The sequence below is a fragment of the Etheostoma spectabile genome, chromosome 8 (genome assembly GCF_008692095.1).
Source record: "Etheostoma spectabile isolate EspeVRDwgs_2016 chromosome 8, UIUC_Espe_1.0, whole genome shotgun sequence".
Classification (NCBI taxonomy): domain Eukaryota; kingdom Metazoa; phylum Chordata; class Actinopteri; order Perciformes; family Percidae; genus Etheostoma; species Etheostoma spectabile.
In genome coordinates this window covers 11,157,273-11,182,091 of record NC_045740.1, presented here as the reverse complement: position 1 = coordinate 11,182,091, position 24,819 = coordinate 11,157,273, and the positions used below count along the sequence as shown (strand labels likewise).

Genomic DNA, 24,819 nt, shown 5'->3' with positions numbered 1-24,819 from the left:
AATAGGTTTTAAAAGGCTCCCATGCGCTGCAGTGCTCTACCCTTCTCTTCATTGAAGCCCTTATATGTATAGGCTTGTGGTGATGCGCAATGTGCCTTAGGTGCTAAAAAGAATCTATGTTTAGTACTGCCAATTTGTTTTGTTTTGTCATAGTCAAAAGCAGCAGAGAATCGTGATATCAATTCTAAGCTAAAACTATGATTCATAGTTTTCTCCGAATCGTGCAGGCCTGTTGTGAACTGTATCAATTATGACTGAGAAAGCTACTACAAGTGCAGCAGTTGCATATTTGCTAGTCTATATCCTTTGCGTTCCACTTCCGGTAGTGTTCCGGTGCCGCAGGAAATTCTGCCGCATGTATTTTCCATTTTCTTCCATTTTCTTTGTGTTGGAATTTTAAATTCGGTGAATTTATGGGGACTATTGTTGACTGCTCCTCAGAACTCTGTAGGGTAAATTAAGAAAGCTAGCTAAACTATCTGTCCAACCTGAGTTTTGATTTTGCAGCGGCTCTGGGCAGAGCTTAACGCCGCCCATGATGATTCTCATTGGTTTGAAGAAATGCCATTAAACCAGAGCACGTTTTGCTCCCATCCCTAAATGCTATGTGGAGTAGCCAGACCCTTTTGGAGGAGGAGGGCAAAGCAAGACTACATATTTGTCAGCTTAACTTTCAAAGCATGAGTAATGCACACTCACATGTAATGCATGCTGCTGAAAAAAGGGTGTCTGAAGAGTGTTAAAAGAGCTTTTGCTTACATATATTACGGTTTTGTTTACTTTAGTATGTTAACTACTTTAGCACTGGCTTTCAGGATAACCTTTTCTGAAAAGTAATGTATAATGGTAAAATGTGTCCTTACTTTTGTAAATTACTTATTATAATAAAAGGTCTAGCTGCCCACCCGGGCATGACATTGGATGTTCAATGCATTCCTCTGTAGTAGAAGAGGTCTGATTGAATATTCTAGCACATTTTCAGCATGGAAATGTTATATTCATTTGACTTTGCAAAATATCACTCTTCAATATCTTGGTTTTACTTAACTAAAGTGCAATATGTGATATTTCAAAAAAAACATGTGCTTAACCTTCTCTCCTCTTTTCCTTTTATCTCTGCAGAAATGTATGAAATTCAATGTGGATGCCCCTATCTGGCTGTCAAAGCAGCGGATCCTGTGTACTCTCAACCAGAGCCTGAAGGATGTACTCAACTATGGCCTATTCCAGCCAGCCTACAACGGCAGGGCTGGCAAGTTTCTGGATGAGGAGAGACAGCTAAGGGAATACCCCTTCCCATCCATTGCTCCTGTACCTTACCTAGAGGTAGGTATGGATCATGTGTATGCATGAGGCTTTAGGGAGAGTTAGCAGGAGAGATCAAGAGATGGAAAAAGAGGTGACACATGCCACCATACCATAGACAAACTCTCTCTATGGGGGGAAAATCAATTCACTCAATAAGAATTGTTATTTTTAACTTTTACAGTTATGAATCAATTCTCAGATTCCAAAACTCAAAAATGTGTGTCGTTGATAAAGTTATCTTGATGGAATGAGAAAGGCAAAACCCACTGCAGTCTGGCTTAATGGATGTACATTGCAGGGATAAACCTGACATAGATATCCCCCCCTTTAGCTATTTCCGCTATCTGTTTTGCACGGGCAACCTCGCTGGGGCTTAGCACCACCCAGGTTGGTTGTGATTTGATTTAAGAAATACAAACAAGCCAGAAGGATTTTTTCTCTATCCCAGAATAGATCAGCAGTGTATCCAGATCATACTTCACATCTTATATTGCATGCACACACTAGTTATATTCTTTGAAAAAAGAGTGTTGCATGTCTTTCAGATTTATTGTATTAACAATTAGTTATGCATGATATTAGTAAAGTATTGAATGAATACTATCTAACTAACATTCTAACATGGACTAACATTCATCTGGTTTGCCCAGTGAGTAATCCAGTCTTTGAAAAGAGACAGAGACTTAACAGATATACAAATAATGTAGATGTGAACTTGCTTAAATCCTGTCAAATTACTATATAACAACAACATGAGGGTATTTGCAGCCCCCTCAGTATTCAACAACTATTTCATATTGACCTTTAAGGGCCACTGTTGTCAGGTAATTTTGTTTATATAGACTACACACAGTATTATAGACTAAACACATTATGCCTGTTGTCTGTCAACCATCTTATAAGCTTGTTATTGAACCTGCTGTAGTCTTTTTGAAGTTGTCTGTGTGTCAAAGACACACAGACAACTCAGTTTAATGACAATCTTTAATTAATTGGGACATACTGCTATTAATTTTAACTGTATTATTACTTATGATAGTCCCAGATGGCTTTGTAAATTGTATATATCTCTTTAATTAAAAATATTTTACCATGTTTTCAACAAACTTAACTCAAATTAAACTGTTTACATGAATATTTACTTGTTCAATCTGTTTCATCTCTAACTTTAAATCTACAGTTGGACTTGCAAAGGCTTTCAGTGTAACAGGATAAGTGTGGTCTCTGATCCGTTTGTGCGTTTGTGTGTGTGTATGTATGTGCGCGAGTGTCTACTACTGCTGCACTGTGTGTGTCATTGATTGACCAGCAGTAATTCCCTGAGGCCTGTGGTGTGTACAGATGATTGACAGGTTCGGATTAGCAGCTCAAAACCGCTCTGCTCCGTCGTGGATTTACCCTGTACCCATTCACACACACACACACACACACACACACACACACACACACACACACACACATAGAAAGGAAATACATTGTGAGTACTAGGCAGTGAAAGTTATTACAGTTAGTTTTCAGTGAAACTTGTCCTTTAAACAAGCAGCTTGTAACAGACCTAGTAAATGATCTGGCTTTCGACATGTTGGGAAAGTAAATGCAGCTTGTTTGTTGTAGTGAAAGAACACATATGGCCCAACATCTGATAACATTAATGTTTTAATCTTCAGTTATACTTTACATATTGTCACAGTTTTATTTTGCATAATTTCTGCCACCACATTTTTCTACCTTCTCATTACCTTTAACTTTTTTCATATACTGAAGTTTGGTATGATCCAATCGATGTCTGGTCATCAGAGATCAACATTGTTTTTACTTTGATTAACTCTTTGATATGCTAAAGTTGTAGAAAAAATTTAACTCAAAGTTTCAAAACACTTTGTCTTTCTAATATTAATCCACTTGTCTTTTTTAATTTGTTAAACCTGTATGCAACGTCCCTCCTGCGCATTCATTCACTCGAAATTGGTCACCTTTGTTATAGTTTTGCAATTTATATTTTACATTTAAGCTTCTTGGTGCAGTAGATGGACTTTCAAGCAAGATGTAATGTGTGGAAAAGATGACCAGTAGGAACGCTGGAAAAAGATGACAGCCGTATACAGGGAAATATTTGTTCTCCTAATATTATTACATGGTTATTAAATGAGTAAGAAGTTGCTCTCTTTCTCTCTCAGAGGACAAGCTAATATGTGATACAGATTAGACATTGGTCTGAGGAGCTGATACTGTGTGACAAACTAATTTGGAGTGACTTTGATAATTTGATAACAATATTACTGTTTATTTAGTTTGTAGTATTTTTGTTAAGCAGTAACATAGACAAAAAGAAAGTGTAAAACCTGCTTAGCCTCTTATGTTTGTTCTTGTTGTGTTTCAGTTCCGCTATAAAAGACGTGTCTACACCCAAAGTCACCTGGATGAAAAACAGCTGTCTAAGCTCCACACCAAGGTAAGACCAAACAACTGGGCTCTCAGTCCTCCCGACATCTGAAAAGTGTATGCTTTGTGCAATTTGCTAAACTGAGTGAATGACACATATTCAGTGCCTAGGCTTTTGGTCCGAGCTTGGATAGCATGGAGGCCATGTGGTTTCAGCAAATTCAGGGAGGTTCTGGTTTTATGTTCTAATCTTTATAAAATGCTGGAAAAGAGGGCCTCAAAAAAAGCAAAAAGAAAAAGGTTTCTTGGTTCATTCATGTGTAATTGAAGCACTCTCGAGGCCATGCAGAGCCCCAAGAGCTTTGCATGAAGACAGTTTGTGTGTGACAATGTCAATTTTGTGCTGCCATAGCACGTTAACATGAACTGGTGGAGATTAAGGTAAAACTGTGGTTTCACTTGTTCCATCCCATCTTTCACCAATGCTGTGTAATTGCTTCTGTCAAAATACTCAGCAGGTGGTAGCACTGTCATTTTCCTCCTAGTTCTTTGTTGAACTCATAAGATCCTGTCCTACTAACATACAAACTGCAGTAGAACCAAACAACATGACAGGTTAAGCTACGCTGACTTGTCTCTTGTTGACCACCAACACACTGTTTTATTGCGAAAATAATACATATTGTAATATGTGTGACAGACGTTTGTTTATTACTGACCATGAATGGATACAGAAGGCGACGCAGTATAATCCGTCAGTAATCGTTGGAGGCAGGCTTACACAGAGAAACCGAAAAGACAGTCCAAACTGGCAAACAGAACCAAAGAGGCAACGCTGGCAGACAGTGGTCAAGGGCAGGCAGGTGGTCACAAACACAGATACAAAGCTGCAGAGTAGGACAAAGACTGGCACAGTAAGGCTACTGAGGAACCTAGACAATCTGGCACAGTGTGAATACTGGCTGGGCACTGCATATACTATGACTAATAAAGTAATGGGGAACAGGTATGCAAGCAGGTGACTTTTCATGTGTTGTCTGAAGCAGGAACTCAGTGGGGACTACTAGTGGACAGGTGAAGAATGGCAGGTCTGAAATATCAAATGTCAGTAAGTAGATGCAGATGAGTTAGATGCAGATGAGTTAAAAAGAGATGATTCTCTGTGTATGTGTTTGCGTGTTTGTTTTTCTTTGTGCGTTTTCGTGTGTGCATGCATGTGGGTGTAATAAGTGGAACAGACGGCAGTGATAATTTAATGCATTTTTATCATACCCCATCAGAGGGCAGAAGATTTACACTTGAGCGAATAAACAGTGTCAATTGTCTGTCTGTCTGTCGTGTGTTTGAGGGAGAAAGAGAACAATAGTGGGAGCTGCTGTTGCTTAAAAATCATAGAACTGCAGTTTTTATCATTTACAGTATGCATCAGTCAGTGCTTTTCAGTCTCATGATTATGAAAAGCCTATTTTCCAGTTTCAGCTCAACTTCACTGATACAATTTTAGTTTTTCAGCCTATGCAGATTTTGTCAAACACTGTTGAAACATGCTGCATCACATACTAATATGATGAATACAATACCATTAAGTAAGACCACAAAGTAAGCCGCTATCCCCCTTATGTGTGGCTAATGTTTCCTTTTCTTGTAGAAAATAGACTGCTGAGAGCTGAGAGCAGTTTAACGGCTTATTACGAATTAAGCTTTGTAGTGAGCTCCATATAAAGTATATTCCATGATAAAATGTGATCTATTGATAAGCACCTTCTAGTAACAAATCATCTTTTCTTTTTCGAAGAATTAGTAAAAGAGTCTCTGCAATTGTACATTTTACATTATTGCTGCATTGGTGTCTGCTACTTTGTCACAGTGATAAATCCAGCTGTCTTTACTGTGTTTGTATGTTTCTCAGTTGCTTTCAACAGGCGGGAAAACTATTCTCTAAATAATAAATGAACAGAGGTTGTATCTATAGACATTGTCTTTGCAGACGTGGCAGGACATTTTCCTGTCAGGGTCCAATTCCTTGTGGGAGACTTTTGAACATTTACTTTGGAAATAAGAGGCCAAAATGTGGTCTTTTTGGGGGATCCATGGCTGTGTCCTGGATTTGTGTGAGGGACATTTGAAAAATCATTGAAAATGGTTTCTTAGAAAGAGAGGACACTTTGAGTCCATTGTTGGGCTACTTTGTGCATCTGCTGTATTCATAGGACTGAACGTTTTCTGCTGTGTATCATGTACTATTGCGAGTGACAGAGAGAACAAGAATGAGAAAATAGTGAATGAATGGGATGAGTCATACTCTCAAATATTGTCTCTTGTCTAACCAGTCTGGTATGAGGTACTGCTGTCTGCTACTGTGCTACATTGATATGACAAAGTATATGAGTGTGACTCAACCAAGATGAGTTTCTGCCCAGCTGCAATAAATCCTTTATAAAGAGATAATTTCTTTTATTGGCCTGCCTCACAGGCCAAAGGGAGTGGAACTGGTTAAATTCTCAAATGGAGAAAAGAGTGTGATTCTCCCAGCCGCTAACACTATCTCACTAAGTACAAACCTTATTGTCTGAATGGGTAGGGAAAGCCACTTTATTGTTTGAGTTTTTTTCTTTTTTTTCTTAGCAATGACTAATTCAGGACAGCTGTGTTACCAGAGAGAATAAAGGTGGTAATTTGGCTTCACAGATGGCTCCAGAAGCAGCCATAGTAAATTCTTGTTTTCCTCTGTTACTTATCTGCTTGTTTCTCAACACAGAGACACACGATGACAAAGACCAGTCATTATAGGAGATATCAAGTCAAATATCTGTCACAATTCATTTATTTATAAAATACTGGTGATTGTTTGTGCGTGAATTATGTACATTATACATTGGAAAGTTCCAATTGCAATTGCTATACAACCTGGATGTTGTTATAGGCTAGAGTATCTACTGATTCCTCAGTAAAAGCTATGTAGAAGTAATGCTGCTCGATCTATTATACTATTCGATTTAATGCGTTGGAGTCAGAGCCAACTGCTATCTAACTACATATGCTTAATATATACCTAATAAATGCAGATGTTTGAAAAGGTCCTTTATAAAAAACACTTTACTCTTTTATAGGACTGCACAGACAGGACAGCTGAAGAAGTGAAAGGTGAGGGAGGGAGGGAGGAATGACACGCAGCAAAGGGCCGCAGTTCGGAGTCGAACCCTGCTGCATTGAGGAGTAAACCTCTATAAATGGGCGCCCGCTCTACCAACTGACATATCCAGGCACCTATAAAATACTTTTTAGAACTGAGATTAGTGGAAATATCAATAATTAGTAACAAAAGTAGTATGCTAATTATTCAGTCATGAATGTTAAAGGCGTTTTATTAGTCTCTGTCTAGGCAGTGGTGATAAAAACAAAGCATTCTCTTGTGCTCGCATTGGCCAAGATGAGCTTTAAGCAAGTGATGTTACAACGTAATGGAACATTGACGTTTGCCCCCCTCTCTTCTCTGAATGGCACATTTACTTTTGTTGCATAATGACTTCCAGGGGTTAAGAAGGAAATCTGGTTATGGGTGACTCTCGCAGCCTTAGCAGTCACAATGTTCACTATTTAGCCTGCAGCAAACTGCCCTGTAAGGCAGAGGTCAAGTGTTAGCCTACTTTGCTGGTATGGAGCTCATTAGCCGCAGGCTAACGTTTGAATTGAGGTCATAATTGATAGAATTTTCCCATTGTTTTTTCCCCCTCTACATCCGACCCTACCAGATTCCCTCACCCCAGAGCAGTCCTGGTCCACAACACAGGGTGGCTGCACAGTACATTTACATAGTATATTTTAAGGAAAAAAGAGTATGTGTGTGGATGTTTGGTGTAGGATGTGGGCCATGTGACAGACAGGGCTGCATAATGGGTGGCTTTCTTGCAGTTTGACAAAGGGCTTCCAGTGATTTCTAATCCCTTTTTTTATCAGTCCTCCTGAACTATCAGCAGTTTACTTAAACTGACCAATGACTGTTTAACATCTAAGACTTGATATTACCCTTCAATTTTCCCATAGAATTTGTCTACACTGTATTACCATATTGCCTCTTTACTCAGTATATTTTCCAAGTGCAGTGGGACCAATCAGTTCACTTTAGATGTATGTGACCTTGGGAGAATCTACTGTACGTGTTCTGGAGTAAATATCTCATACGGATTAAAGTTGGTGTATGTAATGAAACAATAATATATTAATTATTATAAGTATGAATGAAATGTGGGCATTATAGCCGTAGAGATGGCTAATGAGGGGGTGGGTTGGAAGAAACTAAAGTCATGTACAGTAATGGAAAGCATTTACTTACGCACTATTTGGTAATGTGGTCACAGACTCCACTGAACACACTGCTAAAGTGAGGGCATTTCAATTGTGTTAACATTAACCAGTTAAGAAATTGCACACAATATCAACATCTAAACGGTGCTTACTGTTTGGTTGAAAATGATTTAGTATGATTCATAAGCTAAACAAATCCTCACACATCATGCCATTTTTGTTGATAGTGTGTGGGAAAGCAGTATTCACAAAAGGCTCCCCCATACAACGTATTGCAGGGTAATTCTATTCCTCCTACACTGAGGCTGTGTATTGCTGTTAGCAAGTAATTGTATTTATGAATGAGAATTCCTGCATTATTTTTAATTTACAATGAAACTACCCAGAGAATGTTGCACATTGTAGATTTCATATTATTATCCTGAGACGCCAGATCAGACTGAGCTTTTGTACAGTGCCTAAACCCTTCTATCAATGTTATTGCAACTGCAACCAGCCATCATTAAATTTGATGTGCAATTTCAGCACAATACATACACCTACATTATAGACATGCACCACATGTATGCACGCACACACGCACACACACACACACACACACACACACACACACCACACACACACACACAGCTGCATAGCACAGGATGAGAGGATATTTACTTTTTTTTAATAATTATTTTTAATAAATCAATAAGAGGATATATCCAATAGGGAATCCTTCACAGACTAACCTCCCCTTATTGATATTTGATATAGATAATTATTGATAATTGCATTACATTTTGTACGTAGAGACATTTATCGGTAAAAACAAGAACACACACATGCGCACACACACACACACACACACACACACACACACACACACACACACACAGCAACCACAAACATAGAACTTGGGATTTAAAAAAATATTTTCCTAGTTGTAGCAAGGGCCTTAGCTGAAATTATTTGTGCTGGTTAAGATACCATATGTGTCTGTGTTTTTGTGTTCATGTGTGACACATACCTACTGTGCATGTAGGGAGTTGTGTAAAGGGGGTTATTTGAACTAACAATTTCGTACCAACAATTGTGAAACAGTTTGCATTTAAATGTTACCATATTTTTAAGAAGACTAAGATGAGCATTACTCAATAGTCAAGAAGCTTGAACTGTCATATAACAGTAGGTTTGGACTGTATTCTTTTCTTTATTTTCTCTCACTGTGGATATCCTTATCTTCTTAGTTTCTACACGCCACCTATTTTCCCTTTATTTCCCTATTATTTTTTCCGGTTTTCCCTCCCTCTATCTTACGCTTTCTCTCCTCCCTCTATTTTCCCTCCCTCTTCTCTGGCTCTCTCTCTCTCCACCCTCCCTCTGTTCTCTCCAGCATCCTGCAAAATTGTCCCTTACCATCTCTCAGTCTGTGCATGCACAGGAGTCAGTGTGTGTGCCTGTGCTTGGGTGAGTGTTTGTGTGAGTGAGTGACCATGTGAGTGTGCATGTGGTACTTTGACAAGACGAGAGGTAGAGAAGAGAGAGAACAAGAGGACAGGAGACGAGGAGGAGGGGGACAGGATATGTCCATGTGGATGATGTTTTGGCATTGGGACTGTAGCTGACCTACGAGAGTGTGTGTGTGTGTGTGTGTCACGAGGACTGTGTCCGTGTGTTTGTGAGATGGGATCCGCTCTGGGCAGAAGACAAAAAACTGAGAGACGAGAAAGAAAAACTAGAGAAGCCAGGAAGGCCAGGCTCAATAGTAAGGTACCCCAGTTGCTCTCATCATCTCTTCATTTAATTTTATAATTTTTTCTGGTGTAAGCATGTCTGTTTCCTCCTCTGCTTTTCTGTTTTTCATACTTTCCTCCTCTGATTATGCACGAATACTCCCTAACTCATCCCTGTGTACCTATGTCTATGCTCTCTCTCTCTTTTTCGCTCTCTGGCTTTCGTTCTGTTTTTATGCTGCATGTTGGTTGTGTGAAGAGCTGGTGCAGTCTTGTCTGAAACCTTGACAGAATGCTAATGTTTCTCTCTGCACTGGTTCAGTTACTAACCATAGGCTTTGAGCACTGTGTTTTTGCGTGTGTATGTGTGTGTGTGTGTGTGTGTGTGTGTGGCAGACATTCCTATATGAAATTGTGTGTGTGCAGCTCTACATGTGTATGAAAATATCTTTATGCATGCACGTGGCGATGTGTGTTTGCCAGTGGGTCACACCAAGAGAGAACTTGCCATGTTGTCTTTACTGTCTGTTCTCACAGTGTTCCGCTTGTGTCACATTGCTGTCATAACCTGCTATTGATGCTGTCTGATGGAGACGGCTTTGCTGTGCATGTGTGTTGGTTTTCGAAGAGAGACAAAGATGCAGAAAGCTGAAAAGACAGCATAATAGCTGTGGCACAGTAGGTAAACTTGTTAAGGTAGGTAACTGTATATACACATACAGTATTTCCTGTGAACATCCACTGGGAGTCTCAGAGCTGTCAGTTTCACTCAGTTGGAGACGGCTCAGCAGGTGGCAGCTGTCAACAGCCTGCCCTGCAGGCAGCTTGACCTGAACTACTGCAAAAATGGGCAGCCTGACCTACTCTACAAAATATCCCTCACAAACATGTCTTCCATAATGCCATTTGTTAAATTATTGATACAGGAGTCTATATCCACGACGTTCCACTTCCGCGATTGCTCTGATGCCGCCAGAAATTCCGCTGGTGTCTTTTTCGGCCGGATGTCCATTACCTTCCGCTTTCTTTGTGTTAGAATTTTAAACTCCGGTCGATTTATGAGGACTATGGTTAGACTGCTCCTCACATCTCTGCAGGATAAATCCAGACAGCTAACCAGACTATCTATCCAACCGGAGTTTTCTGTTGCACGACTAAAACAACTTTTGATGGTACACGTTCCACTAAAACAAGTTATTTCCCGAGGCTGTTCTGCAGTGGCACAGGGGCTCCGTTTGTCGTGATTGGTTTAAAGACATGCCAATAAACAAGAGGTTGTTTTTCTCCCATTCCGGCATGCTTTGTGGACCAGCCAGACCCTCCTTCACAGTGCTTTGGAGGAAAGAGAGAGACTATTGATACAGTATAGAAACAATGGAATACAAAACCCTACTATTTACAGTTTTACACCATTTAATCTCTGTTATTTTGTATTTCATATGCTTATATTATATTACACACATACAGCATATTGCTATATATCAGAGGTTGCACGTCTCCGGAGCAACTAGGGGTCAAGTGTTTTGCTCAGGGACACATTAGTTGATGTATCCCAGTGAGAATCAAACCCAGATCTCCTACACCAAAGAAATATGTCATATACCAATGCGCCATCACCACCACCCTTAAATAAATCTTAATTATGTTGTGTTCAGTATGCTCTGAAATCAGGCCATGTTGAAACTATAGCTATATATAAAAATATATCTGCTTGCAGGTACTGCTAATGTTAGTTTTTTGGTTTTCTCTTTTTGTGATTCAAGTTGAGTATTATGTCAGTGCAGTAAATAGAAGTTATGGAGAAATATGCTGTCCATAGCACTTAACCATAACCCTCGTGTTGTCCTTGGGTCAAATTGACCCGTTGTCCTATATCAATGTTCTTTTTAACTACCCAAAATAACATAATTGATTCCACACAACGCTCTTTGGCAAGTACTAATCTCTACTTTTATTAATTTTGGGGGGTTTTGAAATAGTATTGAGTAAAAGTTGACATATTCCAGTCTGTGATTATCCATCAACATCATTTCCTTTAATTTCAGTCTAAATAATTCCTAATTTCTGCTTTTCTAACTCAAACATTTTGTATAATTTCCTATAAATGAGGTTTATTGACCATAAATTCCGAAAATAACTGTAAAACTAAAGTTAATAAGTTAGTGTTACGTAGTGTTGAAAACATCACAAAAGTGACAAACAAAATGTGACAAAGGTTGACGGGAAGACAACACAAGGGTTAAGTTTTAAACTGGATTGTGTCATGGCACTTCCGACAGGTTGTTGATGAACCTAGTATGAAAGTTGTGCCATGTTCTGCATTGACATGTATAAATGAGTGACCTTGTGGCTTGTTTAGCTAAGTTGGTGGAGCTGGTACATATGTTTCAAGGTTTGCTCCTTGATGCAGCGGCCGCGGGTTCAACTCCAACCTGCAGCCCTTTGCTGCATGTCGTTCCCTCTCTATCTCCCATTTCATGTCTTCACCTGCCCTCTGAAAATAAAGACCAAAAATGCCCCCCAAAAAATAAAAAGGGTAATATCCACAAATTAGCAGCTGTGATCAGACAAAGTTAAATTAGAAAGTATATCAAAACTTTGGTTTAATTGTATTGCTCTAGTGAACCCTGAAATAATGTTTAATGACAACAGACAATGAGACAAGCAGAAGATGGATAAATTCAACCATTTCCACCAGGCAGTCTCTGACATTTGCAATATCAAGGATGCAGTCAACACATATCCCACTCCGTGTATTAAGGCTCAAACTGTACTGGACATTTCTGTGGTAAATGACAATCATGCACACCACAGCCGCATGCCTACACCTAGAGTAAAAATGTATCTTATTTTTCATGTTTGCAGATAATGTAAACCCAAGAAAGAGCCATTTAGTTGGCACAAAGGTCCACATTCTTTCTCCTTTTGTTCATGTTTGCGTCTGAAATCTAAGAACCTACTTATCACAACTGATGTTTTTAATCAAAAGTGGAGGTACCATGCATTTTGCATCCATCCATCCATTTAACTGAACTGGAACTTGAATTGCTGTTTGGTCTTGATGATGATACACCTCAGTGCACAAGTTAATTTTACAATAAAGAAATAACGCATTGTATAGTTTCTTCTTCATAGAGTATAACATCCCACTAGCAGGAGACTCCACCATTCTAGGTCAGGAAGTATGAATAGATGACTGTATAATAGGATGCCAGAGGCATTAAGTACAATAGAGTTCTAATAATCATCTGGCTGAATAAATACACTACCCACATACTCCCTGTCTCAGTGTTGGCTGCCCCTTTTCCCTTCTGTTCTGTGTAGCCCGTAGGCCTTTTTGCAGCCAAGGTTCAAATGTATGGGAGGATAATTTTTGCCATATTTTCAGCTGTATTATGACCCAAGTGTTACTAGGTTGAGCTCCAGTTTCCCTTTAGTGTGTTTAGTTGTGTTTCACCCACTGGCTCTGCCCCCCTACTGTCAGCCTGCCTATGTCCTTGTGTCAGTTTGTGCGTCTGTCCAAAACCACATGACTGAACCTGATTCAGCTCTTTCTTTCTCTGGACTCTTTGATTCTGATGACGGCATGCATTCCCACTGCTTACAAACGCAAACACACATAGTCATGCGTACAAACAACAATAGTGCTATATTGTCATATTTCATGCGCAGATTTCAGTCAAGCGCGCCCTGCTCATTGAGCCGGGTCATGCCAAGTAAACTTGTGGTATTTGTTTGGCCAGGCTTGTCTGGCACACTTGTGGCACACTTGAATACAGAGTGGGATCAGAAACAAGATATTATCATACATCATACTGTAGGTGGCCGTGTTAGAGGATGTGACAATCATGGCCAATCATATTTGCTACTGTCATCCCTATTAAACATAGGGTAATACTTTGGCCAGACTCATTAAAAAGAAAACGGTGTGCACAGCTGTTTTCCCGGTTACTCTGTTTTGGATGAAGACACCGGGAGAGGACTGTCAGGAATTAGCACTCCTGAGGGAGTTATTAGCCAAGAGCGAAGTTTGTATTGATCTGCTATTTTTCATGAAACAGTGTTTCTGCTGATTTGCTGTGGAACTGCAGAATAATTTAACAATTTACAAGTTTGATGTGCACATAAGCAATGTGGCTTCTGTGGTTATTTACTTATTAGACATTTTCTTATTAACCAGCAGATCTGCCGTAGGCAATTCTGGCTTGACATAGCACAAAACCACTCCAGTTAGGAGCTACTCTCTACCAGACCTCTCCTCCCACTGGGGCACATGGCAAGTCACCAAGATACCAACTTAGTGCAGTACAAAATTTTTTTGCGCACCCTGCGCTTACACGAGAATAGGGCCCATATATATATATATAATATAGTTATATAGTTATATAGTTCTGAGTCTATGACTACACCTAGATTTCTTGCTTTGTCTGTTGTTTTTAGATTTCCGTTTAAAGCTCAGCGCTAACTTTCAATCTTTCAATCTTCCAATCTATACTGTATAACGGACTATAGGTTCCCAGGCATTATGGTTATATAGATTTGTGTGTTGTTCCGCATAACTATGGTAATTTATCTTGTTGTTTTCCATAATCTGAGCCAGTGGAAGCATGTAGATATTAAACAGAAGAGGCCCTTGAACGAAGCCTTGGGGAACTCCACACATCATATTTGTGTGCTCAGATGCATAAGTAGTCCCTATTGTTTATACAGTATTTAAGATTCAACACCCATGAATTGGTTGCCTTTCACAGAGATCTTGTCTGAGTGTGTGTGTGTGTGTGTGTGTGTGTGTGTGTGTGTGTGTGTGTGTGGTGTGAGTGTGAGTGTGATTGTGTGTGTGTGTGTTTGTCTTTTGGGTAGTCATTAACACAGATCTACACTTTTAAATATGTGTGTTCCTGTTAATGCCTTTTTTTGCATTAATGGGTTGGCAAGTAAGCCAGAGCTCAATTGTACTGATGGAAGAGACAATGCTGTTCAAAGCCATGCTACCAGTGTGGCCAGGAGCGTGGGTAGAATTGATTGAACGAACAGCAGAATGTGTTTGGGGGTCCACATACAATAAGCCTGTGCTCTGCTTGTTTGTGAGTGTGTTGGTGAGTGGGACAGAGGCAGTGGCTTTGCCAGGCTTTGTTCCAAGCTCTAGCCAACCCAGTCAGAGCTAACTCATATTGTCCCTCCTGCCCAAACTGTAGTTCATCAAGAGGAATACTAGAAAATATACAACGCAAAAACTTCGGAAAAGGATAACTCAGGAGGCACTATGCTGCTACGTTCAGAGAAAGCTTTCAGGAGCCGGGCCACAGAGGTTAGATTCAACACAATACTGCTAAAATGACTCATGAGATTAAGATTAAATGCAGGTTACTGTCGCACTGTGGCTATGCCTTTAGCCACTTTCAGTCTTAGATACCCAAATAGAAAGGATGTTTAGTAGTAGTTTGTAGTGAAGCAATTTTGTTTGTTTGTTTGCCAGCTTTGAATTTTCTGGACTTCCAACCATTTACTGTAAATTCACATGATGAACTGTTTAGATGCGTATGTGGACTTTCTTGACTGTGACTGTTCTGTTTAGTAAGAATGACATATATTTTACCTCAACATGAAATGACTGATCACCTTTAGTGAAGGCTGCTTTTACATCTTTAATGTTAGAGGTATTGCATCAGATCTATCAATTTATATAGTTTAAAAACAGAGATAGGCCACATAATAAGGTTACCATAGTTGTATATGCATGCTGTGTCAGCAGATGGCATAGGTCCAGGTAAAGGCTGGCTTTAGGCTAAAATGCAGAGAGGCATTTTTGTTTCCCTCTCTTTGTCTCTTTTTCATTTAGTCCTTTATCTGCTTTCTATTACCCTTAGAAAAACATAAATTAAAAGATCAGGAACCCCCTTCGTACATAAACAAGACACAAATCTCAGTCAAAGGAAGGTCTAAGATACTGTAACCGCGAGAGACACTGGTGGGTGCAAGTTATATATTTATTTTTAACAGGTATTATTATTATGATGATGACTGTGTGACTTGGGAACAAAGAAAGCTGTGAGATTGAGCTCCTTTCTAAAGTCACACCAGAGAGGTGTAAAATCGAATTACATGTTGTGCAAAAACATTTACGGTCAATGATGTGTAATGGTGTTGCTCTAGTAACATCAGGATTTTTTTTTTACTGCAATCATGCATCATAGATAAAATATGTGTTAAGTGAGCTAAATAAAGAATCCGTAAGTTTGTGTGTGTGAGTAAATTAGGGCTGCACGATATGACCTAAAAGCAAAAGAACAACTTATGGCACATTTTACATTGATAATGATGAATGAACAATAATTTAATTTTTGTGTGCTTTTTTTGTGATTCTACGACGGACAGTGTGTTTTTTAATTTTTTTGTATAAAGTTTTAAAAAACGTCTTTTGCATGATAAAAATGTAAATAGGCTATACAATCTATTTCTCAACTACTAATTTATTTGTTATTCCTAACTTTGAACCAGCAAGTGGGGTTTTAAGCTCCTCTTTTTTCTGCTTGTTGGAGAGCTACGTGACACATGAAACTATATTGATGAGGACCGCCGAGTTAAATCAGCCGTCTGAGAGTGGGCTGAGTTTTCCTAGTAACTTTACCCATAAGGCTCAGGATGCTGCAAATGTTGGTATAATATGGAAATGCAGCATATTTAAGAAAAAATATATAATTTATTAAATGAATCACATTTGAACCTATGTGTCAGTGGCTTGTTGATCTTTACAATGTTAGTTTATTCCCTATCCTGGCCTGAGACACACATTCACACAGTTTGATAAAGGACTTATAGGACTTTAACTTATCATTGCACTTAAATAACGAGCGTAGCTGTCCTCAATTTAGGTCATCCTGTATGTCTCATCTCCAGTTTTTCCTGCATCCACTGTGTGTGTTTAATGTGTGTGCGCGTCAGTCGCGGGGGAAACCGAGCAGCCAGAGCTTATGGCTCTGTGAGCAGCAGCCAAGCCCGCTGCAGAGAGCCGACAGGATTGAAACAGCAGCCTCTTCAGCGACTTCAGAGTGAAAAATGTTACAGCGTACATTGATGTTAAAATGTATACAGGTTGGCAGGACAGTCTGCACTGTTTTGCACAATCTTTTTCTGTACGTTTTGTTGGTAAATGTGAGATGTTCAAGTCACATAAGTCTTGTCAGAAACAAGGAAATTAATATGGCCACGTAGGGCCAATCCGTTCTCACTCCAGCTTGGGCATTGGCTCTCAGAGTCACATACTGATACAAAGTCTGGCACGTGGGACTGCTGGGATTGGTTTAAGCAACTCTGGTATTGGTCAAATTTGCGAAAAGGTTGTGGTGATTGTGTCAGACCGGCTGGCAGAATAACCCAAACGCAGACAAGGAGAAGTTCAATGAGAGTTTATTGATACTAATCCGTGCACCAGATGACCAACCAAGGTGAAACAGAGGAATGCTGTGACGGCAGGTGAGTGAAGACAATCCGGGGGTGAAGAGTGTTGACGGTTCCGTAGCAGGAGAGAACTGGAGGTGAGACAGAGAGAAGACGTTACCAAACACGAAGACAGACACGGAACAAAACGACGACAGGCAAAAGTCAGATGAGGCGCCAAACACATACTGAGAAGACTAACGATCCGACAGGGACTGGATGTCAGGTCATGTATAAGAGCTGGTGGTGATGATGATGAGACACAGGTGGGTGATGGTGATTAGGCTGAGCAGGAACAGGTGATGAGTGAAGGAGGCCACACTCCCCAGTTGCATAGCAACAGGAACAATGATGCACAGACAGACAACAAACAGGATCAGAGCGGGGGATGCCTGACAGTACCCCCCCTCCGACGACGCCTCCAGGCGGACCACCCGGAGCACCGGCTGGCGACGGTAAAAGTCCGTAGCAGACCATCATCCAGAATCTGGCGACGAGGTATCCAGCTCCGTCTCCGGTCCGTACCCCTCCCAATCCACCAGGTACTGAAACCACGACCCGCCGACGGGAGTCATGATGCGATTGACGGTGTAAACGGGACCCCCATCGATCACACGCGGAGGTGGAGACGAGCTGGAGGGGGCAACAGGGGGCTAAGCAGAACAGGTTTCAGCGAGAAACATGGAAAGCAGGATGTACCTTGAGTGAGCGAGGCAGTGTCACCTGACCACACGCAGGATTAATCAGGGCGTTCCACAGTGAACGGCCCAATGAACCGAGGTGACAACTTCCGAGATTCAGTCCGCAGGGCAAGTCCCGAGTTGACAGCCACACCCGGTCCCCAACAGAGTACCGTGGGGCCGGAACGCGGTGGCGATTGGCGGGTTTGGTATGACCAGAACCCTCAGCAACGCAGTCCGAGCACGGGCCATGTCCTGTGGCAGCGGCGGATATGAGCCTGAACAGACGGCACCGCCAGATCCTTCTCCTGAGACGGAAACAAAGGGGGTTGATATCCATAACGCATTGAAAGGAGACATACCAGTAGCGGACGTAGGGAGCGTGTTGTGAGCATATTCCACCCAAGGAAGCTGAGATGCCCAGGAGCTGTGGTTCGCGGACACCAGGCAACGCAGTGTGGTCTCCATCTTCTGGTTAGCCCTTTCAGCTTGGCCTTGGTTTGAGGATGAAACCCAGATGACAGGCTGACGGTGGCGCCGATGCAGAGCAAAAATGCCTTCCAGACCGCCGAAGTGAATTGGGGACCACGGTCCGAGACAATGTCGCAAGGCGACCATGAACACGGAAAACCTCCCTCACCAGAATCATGGCCGTCTCCTTGGCAGAGGGAGTTTTAGGCAGAGGCAGGTATGGGTGAATTTACTGAATCTGTCAACAACGTGAGAATCACAGTGTTACCTCAGAAGGAGGCCAAACCGGTAACAAAGTCCAGCGCCAGGTGCGACCAAGGGACGAGGATATGGGCAGTGGCCGCAGACAGACCCGCAGCAGGGCGATTGGAATCCTTGTCTGAGCACAAAAGGACATGCAGAAACAAAAACACGAGCATCCTCACCCATGGCAGGCCACCAGAACGCCGCCGAAGCATGGCCATAGTGCGCGCCACGCCAGGATGACATGAGGTCTTGGCAGAATGTGCCCCACAGAAGTACATTAGAGCGGACATTCTCAGGGACGAAAAGCCCCGGAGGTCCGTTACCTGGGTCTGGTTGGTTGTGCAAGCGGCCAATACTTCTCCTCAACCCTCCAAAGGACAGCGCCGATGACTTGTCCGAGGCAAGATGACTTCACGCTCCACTTCCTTCTCCTCCAGCACGGAATACATGCGGGACAAGCATCAGCTTGCCATTCCGAGAACCGGGCCTGAAAGTGAGGGAAAAGTTAAAACGTCCAAAGAACAGTGCCATCGGGCCTGCGGGGATGAGTCGTTGCCGACCTGACATATTCCAGGTTCTTGTGGTCGTCCAGACCACAATGGTTGAGAGGCCACCTCCAACCAATGTCGCCACTCCTCCAATGCGAGCTTCACGGCCAGTAACTCGCGATTTCCCACGTCGTAGTTCCTCTCTGCAGGGGACAGAGACGAGACAGAAAGGCGCAGGGATGGAGCTTCCCGTCCTTAGCGAACGTTGGGACAAGATAGCACCAACCCCGACGTCCGAAGCATCCACCTCGACCACGAACTGACGGGACACGTCCGGTTGAGTGAGAATCGGTGCCGAGGTGAAACGACCCTCAACTCCAGAAAGGCGTCCTCAGCAGCATACTCCAGCAGAAATCCTTGAGACTTGAGGTCAAGGCGGTCAGAGGGGCGGCCACCGACTGTAATCCCGTATGAAACGTCGGTAGAAGTTGGCAAATCCGAGGAAACGCTGAACTGCTTCCTGGTCTCCGGCGTAGGCCACTCCAACACTCCACGTACCTTCTCCGGATCCATCTGGACTTGACCCTCAGACACGATGTACCCAGGAAGGAGGTGGTGCGAGCGTGAAGGCACATTCTCCGCCTTAACAAGAGTCGATCTCCAACAGTCTCTGGAGCACCTGGAGAACATGTTGTTTGTGCTCCGAAACATCCTTGAATAGATAAGGATATCGTCCAAGTAGACAAACCAAACTGCCCCACATGTCCCTGAGGACATCGTTGATAAGGCACTGAAACACAGCAGGCGCGTTAGTTAGTCCAACGGCATGACCAGGTATTCAAGTGACCCATAGGAGTGTTGAATGCAGTCAGCCACTCATCACCTCCCTGATCCGTACAGGTGATACGCGTTCCGAAGGTCAAGCTTAGTAAAAATCACAGAGCCTTGCAGAGAATCAAAAGCGGAATCCATTAAGGCAGGAGTACTTATTTAACGTTATTCATTAAGCCCACGATAGTCAATGCAGGGTCTCAGGATCCATCCTTCTTACCCAAAGAAGAATCCGGCTCCAGAGGCGAGGAAGATGGACGGATTATTCCAGCATCCAAGGAGTCCTTAATGTAGGTTTCCATAGCCTCCGTTCAGGTCTCGAGATGTTGTACAGTCGTCCTTGTGGTAAGAGATGTTCTTCAGCAGTTCAATGGCCATATCATAAGGTCGGTGTGGAGGCAAGGATAATGCTCGTTCCTACTGAAGACATCTCCCACGACATGATATTCCTGTGGTACTTGTGATAGATCAGGCGGCTCAGGCTGCAACCTCTGGGGAGAAACAGACTGAGAAACAGCAGATTTCAGACAATTAGCATGACACCACGTGCTCCAACTAACTATCTTGCTATTACCCCAGTCAATAGCGGGATTATGCCTTATCAGCCACGGAAACCCAGGACAAAGGTATGAGAGGAGAAGGCATAACGAGAAGGAGATCTCCTCCGAGTGATTACCAGACAGTAACATCTGAACAGGTTCAGTCTGGCAGTGATGCGGTTAATCAGTCTTCCATCCAAAGTGGTAGCTTCCATGACCTTGGGTAATGCTACCTTAGAAAGTCCCAGCTGATCCACTAAACCGGAATCCATAAAACAATCATCCGCTCCAGAGTCAATAAGCGCCTGTACCTCAATAGGTTGTCCTTTAAAAATCATCGTGGCGTGAAAAGGTGCTCGAAGGTGAGGGTGGGGAAACTAGAAGTGTGACTCGCCAGAATATCCCCACATCTAGCGAGCCTGATAGTTTCCCGACCGCAGAGGACGGATGCCAGGTAATGGTTCGGTTGTCCGCAGTACAGACAGCTATCAGACTCCTTTCTCCGACGCCGCTCCTGCTCAGACAACCGCTGACGACCCATCTGCATAGGTTCGGATTCCGAGAAAACCTCCTCTCTCTTCGGCGAGGTGTAGGTGACAGATTGGGTATCCTCTGTCGCCTCTCTCTCCCACGCTCCAGACGACGATATCCACCCAAACAGATAGGAAATCAAGTCCTCCAATCCTGCTGATTCAGGGTAAGAATGAGTTCGTCCTTCATCTGCTCACACAGTCCTTTGTAGTAAGCGCCTCCAACGATTCATCATTCCAGCGGCTCTCCACTGCCAGCGTACGGAACTCAACAACGTACTCCGCGACACTGCGCGCTCCCTGTTGCAGCGAAAGAGAGGCGTCTCGCGGCATCCTTGCCACGAACCGGCAGGTCAAATATGGTCCTTAATGCAGCCGTAAAGTCTGAATAAGAAATGCCATCCCTTCGCCGCTCTCCCACACAGCTGTAGCCCATTCCAAAGCTTTGCCTCCTATAATCCCGTCACAAACGCTATTTTAGCTCGGTCAGTGGCGTAGGATCGGGGCTGTTGCTCAAACACGAGTCCACATGCATTAAAATGAACGACACTTCCAAAACTGCCTTCATATCTCTCCGGTGTGGGGACCCCGGCTCACGAACAGAGTCAATAGCAGGTCTTACCGTAACCGGCTCCGGTAGAGACACGGTTGCAGGCGAAGCGGACAAACTGGCGAGCTGGTTCTGGAGACCAGAAATGTTTGTAGTCAGTGACTGGAGGTGTTCATGATCTCCTGGAGCGCGGCGCCGTGTTGTCCCAACAAAGCGCCCTGGTGTGAAACTGCCAGCTTCACCGTCTCCAAGTCTGCTGGGTTCATAGTATGGTCGGATCGTTCTGTCAGACCCGGCTGGCAGAATAACCCAACGCAGACAAGGAGAAGTTCAATGAGAGTTTATTGATACTAATCCGTGCACCAGATGACCAACCAAGGTGAAACAGAGGGAAATGCTGTGACGGCAGGTAGTGAAGACAATCCGGGGGTGAAGAGTGTGACGGTCCGTAGCAGGAGAACTGGAGGTGAGACAGAGAGACAGACGTTACCAAACACGAAGACAGACACGGAACAAAACGACGACAGGCAAAAGTCAGATGAGGCGCCAAACACATACTGAGAAGACTAACGATCCGACAGGGACTGGATGTCAGTCATGGTATAAGAGCTGGTGGTGATGATGATGAGACACAGGTGGGTGCTGGTGATTAGGCTGAGCAGGAACAGGTGATGAGTGAAGGAGGCCACACCTCCCCAGGTTGCATAGCACAGGAACAATGATGCACAGACAGACAAACAAACGGATCAGAGCGGGGGATGCCTGACAGATTGGTCAAAATTGTGAGTCCTACCATAGTCATGGTGATTGGTTGAATTTGCGCTAATTGGTGCGGTCGCGACTACACGAAATCCTGGAGGGACTGACATACTGACTGTGTGTGCATTTTATCCTCAAGCCTCCAATGTTTTATCATGTGGTGTTAGTCTTCCCCTAAGCTTAACAGTGTATCAAATTACTGAGATTTTTTTTTTTTGCAGCTATACAGTAAAGGTTAAAGTAAAGTTTCCCCTCAAAGAAAGTACTATTCCTTGGGATCAAGTCCATACACAGTATATTGGTCTTTTTGTAGCTTAGACTGAGAGTACTACACTCTAAGCCTGTTAGTTATGGATATTGGAGATAACTTAAGCGCTCGCTTTCTCAGACAAACACACTGTAGGCTGAGGTCTAAATAAACATGCTGTAGATAGAGGCTGCAGTGCTTATAGATACACACAGATAAAACTGAAACACCAATCTTTTCTAACAGGCGTGAAACGGTACGCAGCTGCTCTGTGTCTCTTGGGGGAGTTCAAACACCCACATTAAACCCAAGAATGTTATATGTTCTTTTATTGGACAGATTTACTAAATCCACCATTAAGATATAATGTTAAAGGGACACTATGCCTGTGGGTGGTGGACTTCTAAACAGTTTAACGGTCAGTGTGGAACCCAGTATAAGGTATTCTTTAAAGGAATACTCCACTTAAAAACCATAAAGACACAACCAAGGCTTAAAAAGTTTTCACAGTAGCTGGCTTTGTAATTTGTAATGGAATGGAAAAAACGTAAGTTTCTCTAAAGAGCCCAAACACTCCTCACCTGTCAAAATTACATTTTTAAGAGCCGCAAAAGATGGCGTTAATCTTTTATTTGTCAGCTTTTAATTTATAGCCAACTATTTTGTAGGGGGTTTGAATCTTTTTTTTTTTTGGCTAAAGGGTTTTCATCAAAAATTTCCGGGCAGTCAGAAAAATTAAAACTGACTTTTTTGTTCGTTTTAAAAAGACCATTTTAAAATTGCGAGTCTGAACCAGCAGACGACAGAAATGGAAAAAAAATAAAAAGCAGAAAAGAACTTAATTTAATTTAACACCCCCCTTTATATCATTTGGAAAGTTTTTGGTTTTTTCATCCCATGGGAAAATGAAAATTTTTTTTAGAAATTTTAGGCGTCATTTGTGCTTGGAAAACATGATAATCTAAAAATTTTTAGTGTGGCCTACGTTTTTAAAGTTTTCATTTTTTTTTTTGTTAATAAAATGGCCACAGTCAGAGAGGGTGTACAATGAAAATTATAGTCTGGAAAAGGCAAAGACCAAAACTAAAATTTTACTGTAACAGAATTTTAATCATCAACAAAGTTGCCAGTGTGTGGGATCTTACGGAGTATTTACTAAGGCCATTTTACTCATTTGGCTTTTTTGCAAACAAAGGCCAAATGGGGGATTGATAAAAAAGAAAAAAAAAAAAAAAACTTGAAACCGAACAAAAAAAAAAAACTGTTTTTCCCTTTTGGGGTTTTTTTAAAAACATTGAAGGGGTAAAGACCCTATTGCACAAACCCTAAAAAAGATTAGACTTTTAAATAGATTGCTGCTCCACTATTCTCATATCTCTTATCCACACCTTTTTTTGTTCTTCTATCACGTCTTTGCACTGCTGTCCTCCATACCTTGCCCTCATGTGACCCCTTTTGTCTTGTGTTTCTGCTCACCATATAACTGTGTTGCAATAAATGCATTAAATATGAGATAAACTTGCAAATAAAGCTTGCTAAGCCATTTGCCTATTTTATTTTCTTCTGATGAAAAGATGGTAAAAAAGGAGCCTCTGTTTGGATATGGAACCTTGAGTCAAATGGACAATGCAGTAGACCAATGATAGCTTCACTATACTGAACAGTCTCTGCTGTCAGTGTTTGCTTTGTGGTTTTGCCAAAGACTTGAAGTGCTTCTTAGTATGCTTACATAATGTCTCTTGCTTATATCTTCCTCAACTAGGGAGCTGAGTGAATAGACCGCATGCTTCTCTTTATTTTCAGTTTGTGGCTGAAACTACAAGCCTATAATTATACAAGTTTTTCAAAAAAGACCCATTTTTTGCAAACTATAAAACACTACTAGAATTCCTTCACTATGCAGATTGTTTCTGTCTTATTCTATCTATATGTATGCTATCTGTTTTATGTATTACAGCTGCAAAGATGAATTGATTAATCAAATAGTTATTAAACTATTATTAAAAACCTATTAAATTAACCGCCAACCATTTTAGTTATTGATTAACAGTTTGAGTAATTTCTTTAAGAAAAAAAGCTTCTTACATATGAATATTTTCTGGTTTCCTTACTCCTCTATGACAGTAGTATTGAATTTATTATAGTGTTGTGGACAAAACAATACATTAGAGGACGTCATCTTGGGCTTTACGCAACACTGATCGACATTTTTCACCATTTTCTGACATTTTATAAACCAAACTACTAATGGATTATTCGAAACAATATTCCACTGATTAATCTACAATGACAATAATTGTTAGTTGCAGCGTTATTATCTATCATGCGTTC

The 24,819-nt window shown here is 41.8% G+C and overlaps 1 protein-coding gene across 2 annotated transcripts in view; it reads left to right on the top strand.

The window, feature by feature from the left end:
- Positions 1-24,819, top strand: part of shank3a (SH3 and multiple ankyrin repeat domains 3a) — a 194,746-nt gene that overhangs the window by 62,496 nt on the left and 107,431 nt on the right. For both annotated transcript variants that reach the window (XM_032524481.1, XM_032524483.1), the window contains 2 exons: positions 1,123-1,326; positions 3,689-3,760. In XM_032524481.1, coding sequence (XP_032380372.1) covers positions 1,123-1,326; positions 3,689-3,760 — 276 coding nt within the window. The remainder of the gene's footprint in view (positions 1-1,122; positions 1,327-3,688; positions 3,761-24,819) is intronic.